Source organism: Gastrolobium bilobum, unplaced genomic scaffold (assembly GCF_033153095.1).
Source record: "Gastrolobium bilobum isolate Gb01-03AN ecotype WA unplaced genomic scaffold, APGP_CSIRO_Gbil_v1 utg29617, whole genome shotgun sequence".
NCBI classification, from domain to species: domain Eukaryota; kingdom Viridiplantae; phylum Streptophyta; class Magnoliopsida; order Fabales; family Fabaceae; genus Gastrolobium; species Gastrolobium bilobum.
This window is the reverse complement of record NW_026899293.1, coordinates 69,551-77,896: the sequence shown is the minus strand read 5'-3', so window position 1 is coordinate 77,896 and position 8,346 is coordinate 69,551. Positions and strand designations below refer to the sequence as shown.

General features: G+C 34.9%; 1 protein-coding gene across 1 annotated transcript in view; it reads left to right on the top strand.

Annotated features, from left to right (window-relative positions):
• Positions 1-6,577: 6,577 nt before the first annotated feature.
• The window catches only part of LOC133289250 (DNA-directed RNA polymerase III subunit 2), a 38,852-nt gene continuing 37,083 nt past the window's right edge, over positions 6,578-8,346 (top strand). The window contains exons 1-7 of the mRNA XM_061487148.1: positions 6,578-6,704; positions 6,960-7,083; positions 7,188-7,309; positions 7,535-7,627; positions 7,859-7,931; positions 7,999-8,089; positions 8,206-8,258. Of these exons, the coding sequence (XP_061343132.1) occupies positions 6,664-6,704; positions 6,960-7,083; positions 7,188-7,309; positions 7,535-7,627; positions 7,859-7,931; positions 7,999-8,089; positions 8,206-8,258 (597 nt within the window). The 5' untranslated portion in view covers positions 6,578-6,663. The remainder of the gene's footprint in view (positions 6,705-6,959; positions 7,084-7,187; positions 7,310-7,534; positions 7,628-7,858; positions 7,932-7,998; positions 8,090-8,205; positions 8,259-8,346) is intronic.

Genomic DNA, 8,346 nt, shown 5'->3' with positions numbered 1-8,346 from the left:
CTGGTTCTGCAAGATCCACCTCTAATGCTATCTGAGTTTAGTGAAATCTAGTATTCCTCTAGGTTCAAAATGGTACTATCTCACTACTCCCACTGCGTGACAGATGTTTGGTTTAACGCCCAACATGATATGTGTGAGTCTACCTTTGCCAAAGCATAAGATATCTTGCTCATGCATTCTTCCTTCTTAGAAGTCTTTGGTCACTCCTTAGGAAGATGAATTCCACATCTGAGAATTATAATTCTTCTCTTAGAATTCTCATGTTGAATTTTGGGTTTTGTCAATGTAAGTAGCCTGAGGTGATGCCAACAACTTATTCTTCCGGTCTCATAAGAGTTTTATACCAAGAATATAATTGGCTTCCCCAGTACTTCCATACCAAAACACTAACTTAGCCAACTCTTTATGCTTGATATTACCTCCACATTGTTTCTAATAAGGAGCATATCATCTACATAAAGTACCAGAAAAGCTATTGTCTTCCGTTGTATCCTTTACATACAAATACACATCATTCATCAAGATTCTCTCAAAATCAAAATTTTGATAACCTGATCAAAACTGATGTTTCAAGACCTGGATGCTTGCTTAAGTCTATGAAATAGACTTTCACAACTTGCATACCGTGTGTTCCTACTCATTTGCTATAAACCTTTTTGGTTGTTGTATGTAGATATCCTGACATCCAACTCCCAAAATGAAATCTCATAATTGAGACTTATAGCAACTAAGAGAATCTGGATAGACTCAAGCATGGCGTCTGGCAAAAAATGCCTCCAAGCTAGCTTTGAAGGTTTTCACCTTTCTGTCCATCCTCTCTTTGCCTTTTATGTCCACATGCACCTTGTGGGTTTTACCCCTCTTGGTGTATTTACTAGGACCGAACGGAGTTGAAATACAAGTATTTCATCTCATTGTTCATAGCGTGAGCAACACTTGATCAACAACATCTTCTAGTGTATTATCGTAACTAGTAGGATCAATATCACTCAACAAGAGACAACTTGAGAGTTAACAAGGTTCTCTCCTACTACGAATGTACTGCACTAGACCTTGTGTATTTATAGGTAAAACAAATAGTGGGTCAAATGATGGATCTTCAATTTCTTGAGGATCCGATTATCCTTGATATTGTTCCTTTACATGTGATACTAATATTTCTACTAGTTTCACTTATATATTATCATGTTGAATTTCCAATCATGGTTCTCTTGTTTGTTCACTTAGAGATATATTTATCCCCTCTTGAACAATCAAGGGAACAATGGATGAAGCTTCTAGAGATTCTGGAAATTCTTGATCTGAGATAAATCTCATCGAGAATAACCTAACTTAAGAGCTTGTAATTTCTTATCTAGTCCTCCTTTAAGAAAATCATGTGAGTGCTCACTTAGATTATCTTGTCCTTAAGACTAAATAAGAAATCATCCCTAGTTCTCTTAGGGTAGCCAAAAGATATGCACACTTCCATACAAGATTCCATCTCATTTGACTGCTGTTGTAGGACGTGTGTCGTAGCACCCTAAATTCGAATATGGTTAGATCTGGGCTTGCACCCCTTCCATAATTCTTTAGGTGTCTTTACAACAAACGTTGACGGAACCAAGTTAAGAAGGTACATTTCCTTCTCTTAGGCATCTCCCTTGAACAACATTGACAAAGATGAATAACTGAACATGATCTTCACCAAGTCTAGAAATGTTTGATTTTTGCATACTGCAACTTCATTCAACTAATGCGTTCTTAGAGTTGACAGTTACGAAAACTATCCCCTCTTAAATCAGGTAAGACCTGAAATTACCAGACAGGTAGCCAAACACTTTAGTAGACCAAAGTGGTTTTTGATTTGAACACCTACATGCTTTTCTGCCTCAGACTAAACCTCTTGGAATTTCCAAAAGCTTTAGACTTATGGCGCACTTGGTTCATCTGTCCAAATCCAGAGTAAACATTCATATAATGAAGTACTCATCACCTCTTCTGGTCTGAACGCTAATTGGTCCACATACATTAGTATGTACCAGTTCCAGTTGAATAGTTGCGCAAACCTTTTTGGCCCTTGTAGGATTGCTTGGCCACTTTACCTTCCAAATAGGACTAACATGTAGCTGTTAGTTAAAAGATTCTTGAACTTTCAGTATCTCTTTTAACTAAAACATATTTTCTACTTGAGATAATGTGACTCAATCACAAAGGCCAAAGTTATGTTTCATTTGAAACTTTTATTCTTTGGTGAAAATCCTTGTTCATCATCCTTTCCATTCAACACAAAAATTTAGGGGGTATAGGACAAAGGTAATAAAGACTATTTAAACAATGTACCAGAAAAAACAAGACGAAGATGAACTTCGAAATGTAACTGAGGAATCAATTGCATTGTCAACCCATGTTTTAACCAAAACAACTAACAAAAATTGAATTCCTCTTGAAATCTGGAACAAATAAACAGTCACCCAAAACCATAGTTTTATTAATAACTTGTCCTACTGCAAATGCAGACACAAGTTCCCAATTTCAAGCTTAAAATATCTATGTCCATTGCTGACAGGTATGCCATGTTTGAACTACTACAAAAAGTAACAAACATAATCAGTGATTCCTGAATCAATAATTCGTTCATTGATCAGGCCTTGATATGCCCATGTCTGGTTCTTTTCATCACCTCTGGGCAATTTTTCTTTCAGTGTCCCTTTAGTCTGCACTTGAAGAACTTGCCTTGCGGCTTCTTTATAGCAACTGGTTTGACAACTGATAGCCAAGTCATTTTGTTCTTATTACAACCCTTGGGTTTCCCTTTGGATTTAACAAGACTCTTAGCAAAACCTACACCGACTGCATTCTGTCTAGCAGAGCTGCTAGATGCAGCAAACATGTCATTAAGAGTCTGAAGCATTTTTACTCCACTCTTAATCATGTACACTTGCTTTTGCAAGTATTTGGAAAGACTGACAATAATATAGCAACGAACTACCATATCTGCCCTTTCTCAATCTGAGAAATGCATCTTAGTTTCCTTAAACGCTTTCTCTGCAGGTTGCTATGGCCCTCACATTGTCAGGACAAATTTTAGCTTCCATGTTTTAGAACAATATCAAAGATTTGCTTTTCACTTATTCATAGTTGGTACCATCTATAGGTTTTCGACTCAAAATCATTTCTAAGATATTTTCTGAAAAACATATAAAGCACACAATTACAAACAAATAATGCAATAAACAAACGAAGTGCAAGTAGATTCTCATAACTACTCTTGTTTATTGTTAACAATCCTTTAGTTTATCTTTACAAGGCTTACGATGGGCAAGTCACTCGTAAAAACCAAAATTGTTATTTGGGCCTTCAGTGCCATTGCCAGAGCCTCGATGGGAGGGTTAACAATTTTACCAAAGTTGAATGTAATTAACCATTGTTTAATTTCAAAATTATCCTTAGTGTCTAAGCATTGCCGACGATGGGCCGTACAATACTTTACTAAAATTTTGAAATTATTAAGATTTAATCTAGTGAAATCTGATTATCCTTATCCGATGGGGCTTCAGCGATAACCATTTCACTAATAAACCCACAAATGGAGCCCGCAGGTTTTAAAATTAATTAATTTTTAAAAACTTCACCCATTCAACATTTTTGTTTGAGAATTTTCATAAGCCCTGTCGAATTCATTGTTTAATTTCAAAATTATCTTTAATAACTTAGTATTATCGACGATGGGCCATACAATACTTTATTAAAATTTTGAAATTATTAAGGCCTAATAAAATCCAATCATGCTAATCCGTTGGGGCTTCACATGATTATTTTATTGATAGGCCCTCAATGCGCCTGGAGGTTAAATTAATTTCTTAATTTAAATCTCCTCCCATAGATATTTAAGTCCAATCTAATAAAATCCAATCATGCTTATTCGATGGGACTTCACGTGATTATTTTATTAATGGTCCTATAATACGCTTGAGGTTAAATTAATCTCTTAATTTAAATCTCCTTCCATTCAACATAAGCAACATTTTCTAATTTCCAAGAATTATTTAATTGAGAGTATCCTTTGTTCGATTTCAAAAACTATATAAGTAAGAGCACCGATAAACGTGCACTAAGCTTAACATAATTTTGAAAGCATTAAGGTCCTGAAATCCGGTCACTTTACGTCAGCGTGTGCTCCAAACAATCATGATACATGAATGTTGTATGCAGCGTGTGTTATTCCATGACCATTTCAGAAAAACCCACAAATTACTCGCAAAATAAAAGAACTCTCTTAGGAAATTTTCTCTAATTATTTTTCTAGATTTAAATCATCCAAATAGCTGACTTAATTATTAATCTACATTGCAACAATCATAATAATTATCATTTATGAGGATAATTTGAAATCAAAATAATTTCCATAACGATTATTTGTCTTGATGTTAATTATCCAAAATTAATTAATTCAATTATTAATCTAGATTTTTAATAAAAATCATAATAATTATTAATTAATTTCTTAGGATGATTTAAAATCAAAATAATCCCATAATAACTATCATACTAGTCGCTGAAGACATAATAGCTATTATGCTCATGCAATCATACAAGTTATGCAACAATATGGCACCACCTATTCTATATGGCATGTTATCGCAATAAAGCATGTTATCTATCATATAATTTATACCAATCAATAAAAGCATTAAATAATAAATCATAATTACTTTAATCCATGGCCTTCCTATTTTAAAGAAAATAAAATAAAATAAAATTAAATAATACAACTTTGGAATTCAACTTTCGCCTAGCCCATAGTATCTGTCTCAAGCCCCTTTAGGGTTTCATGGGCCCAAAAGCCCAAAGACCCAATCCTTTGGCGAGAAACCCTAGGACGCGAAAGAGGAACCCTAGCCGTCAGGTCTGCCGCGCCGTCACCCGAAGTCAAATCAGGCTGAATCTCCAGGGGAAGGACCGCCACGTAGAGACGAGTGCACCGCCGCCGGAATCACCCAAAAAGGTGGCCGGACGCTCCTTCACTCTCCCATTCTTTGCCGGAGAGTGGCGGCCACTCTCAGAATCTTGTGGAGGCGCGTGGAGGCGCGTGTAAACTCAGATGGCGGTAAGCCACCCACCGTTGAGTTCGTCTTTCCGTCCTCTTTCCAACCATATATAGATCGCCTCATTCCGAGATCGGGAAGACCTCGAAAAGTCTCCGACAGTTCTGACTGCGCATCTTACTCGCGGTTTCTCGATCTTGAACTTTTACAAAATATTTGAAAAATACACAGAAATTCCAAACATAAACAAAAACAGCAAGGAGGAAACCTAATCATATGGGATTAGCCTCCTTGTTACAAATCGAGAAATACACGAGAGATCCTAACCATGGATTAAAGCATTTTTACTGATTAAAATTTAAACTTTTATGAAAATGAATTATAAAATACACATGCTAGATTCATACCATAATCCTAGAACCCTAGGTGCCACATTTCAAGAAGCAAAACTAATTACATGAATAGTGAAACTAGATTCACATACCAATGTACAGCCAAGGCTCTGATACCAATTGAAGGAAATCTTAGATTTATGCGGAAGCGGTTTAGGACCTAGTACATTGGTATGCTTACCGAATCATCATTGTTTCACAATTACCTCTCGGTGCGCAGGTCTTGTGTAGAATCTTCCTTTGTAGGATTCCTCTTCACGAACAGCTCACCTCAGCGCCGCAGCACGAACAACCTTCTTGAAGTTGGACTGTGGCAGATCTTCCAAACTATCTCTCGAGGAGGAAGGGGAAGTGTGTGGGCACTGATTAGATTCAGAGCTTGCCTCTTTCTCACAAAAAAGACCTTGGAGGCTGATGACTTAAGAGGTACTATTTATATGGATTCCAAGAAACCCTAGCTCATTGGGCTCTAGGTTCCTTGGGCTCTTCTCATACTAATAACCCATTTGGGCTTTAGTAAAAGAGCAAACCCAACATGTATAATATGAAAAAATATTCTCATGTAAAATGAGAAAATTAATTTCCATATTTTATACTATCAAATTAATATAAATTTTAGATTATTTAATTTTTCCCCAACTAAATTTTTATAATTTCAACCTATTAATAAATTCTATTTACTTATATCTAATAATATCTATATTTTGTAATAACAAATGATTTATATCTTGCGGCAACAATTATAAATTATAATCAAAATTTATTAAGAAAATATATGTATTTTTTTTAGGGGCATGTTATATTTACAAACTTTTTTGTTTACAAACTTTTATAAATTACACTATATTCTCTCGGGAGAATACAAACTTTTGCAAACTACACTATGTTCTTCCGGGAGAATATAGTATAATTTATAAAAAAATTTGAAAAAGTTTGTAAACTGTCCCTTCTTTTTATCCAAAAAAATTAAGCAATTGCGATCACGAAAGGGGATGACTGACGAGCGAGATAAAATGAAAAATAAAAAAGAATTGAAAAAAAGTAAAATTCAAAGATAGAAAACAAATGATATTTATTTTTTTATTTTATTTAATATTTTTTTTTTTAAACTAAAAACTACGCGGAGAGGGCTTTCGAAGGGTTTATTAATGGAGGAATTACGATGGTAACGCTGAAGCGAGGTTTAGCTTGTGCGGCTTCACACCAAACAACACCAAAACCTTGTAAACTGATTCATCATTTTCATGGGTCTCAAGCACGATCCTTTGCAAGAACCCACCAAACAGTGAGTCTTCATCTTCATGTCTTCCCTTCTTCCATTTTTTCTGTTTTTTTTATTATTATTTAATTTCTCAGTTTAGTGATTATTTTTTACAATGTTGGAAACTATTTATCATTGGTTTGTGATGTGTTGTGTTGTTATTTCAACTCCCTTGATCTTTTCTTGCCTAAACTTTTTGTGGGGTTGAGTTTTTTTTTTTTTTTTTTTTTTTTTTTTTTCAATTTTCTATATGCTAACGTTGGTTTTTTGTCAACTAAGGTTCAATGGGGGCAACCAGTTACCCAATTACCCTTTTGGTCATTCTGGCATTGACAAACAGTTCCTAACTGCTCCAATAAAATCTGCTGTTGACAAGTACCAGCTTCTTCCTGAGTTTCTTAAGGTAACTCATTGTATAATATTATTGGTTACATGATGATTTATGATATAATAATACATGTAACGAATTTTTCAATAACTGCTTGTCACTGAATTTGGATTTTGTAGGTTAGAGGATTGGTGAAGCAACATTTGGATTCCTTTAACTATTTTGTGAGAACCGATATTAAGAAAATCATTCGTGCTAATGACCTTATCGTGTCGCCTAGGTACCCGCATATTTATCTAAGGTACTACCAATGGTGGTTTACTTATTGTTTGTTCAATTGGTGTGTCCTATAAGCTTTAAGTTATGGATGATTGGATGACACCCTCTGATTTTCTTAATCAGTTAATTCTGATAAGCCGTGGCCGTTAATTTGAACTTCTTCTTCAATTGTTCTTTAGTCTTCACAAGATTGAGCTACTATAAGTTGTTTTACTGATGTGTTAATGTACAATGAGTTCTTTTGCAGGTTTTTGAATGTCAGAATTGGTACCCCGTCGATAATAGTTGATGGTAGTCCCGAGAACATTACTCCACAGACGTGCCGTTTATCTGACCAGACGTAAGATTCATTTCCCTCAGAAACATGAACTTATGTTTTTTATTGGATATTGCTTTGGTATTGATAAAATTCTTGTCAACATGCAAAGGTATCATCTTAATTTGCTTCTTAAGTTCTATAATGCTTCAATTTGTTTTAGCGTACTTTTAATGATTGGAAGTTATAGTTAGACCAAATGTTGTGCTTAACCTTTTATGAATTATGATTCATAATATGCTGTCTAATAAAAAGGTATGCGGCTCCTATATTGGTTGATGTTGAGTACACTCAAGGAAGTCACGATAACCCAAGAAAAGAAAAGAAGGTATGCGAACACTTCTATAATCCGAATTTGACAAAGCAACTGTATTATCATCTTTTTTTTTTCACAGACCAATGTTGTTATTGGAAGAATGCCTATTATGTTGCGGAGTTGTTGTTGTGTCTTGTACGGGAGAGATGAAGATGAACTTGCAAAACTTGGTTAGTATGGATTGGGAGCACATATAGTTAGATCTTTTTGGTCATATTTTTGTATTAATCCTTTGCTTTTCTCATTTTTTATAAGATCTTACATGCTTCAGTTTTCTTTTGATTAGGTGAGTGTCCCCTCGATCCTGGAGGATATTTTGTAATTAAAGGGACTGAGAAGGTGATATTCTGACTCTTTTGTTAAATGCTCTCAATGTCAGAGACACTGCCTATCATTTAATCTGTTGAAGATCAGCTGACTTTGTCAA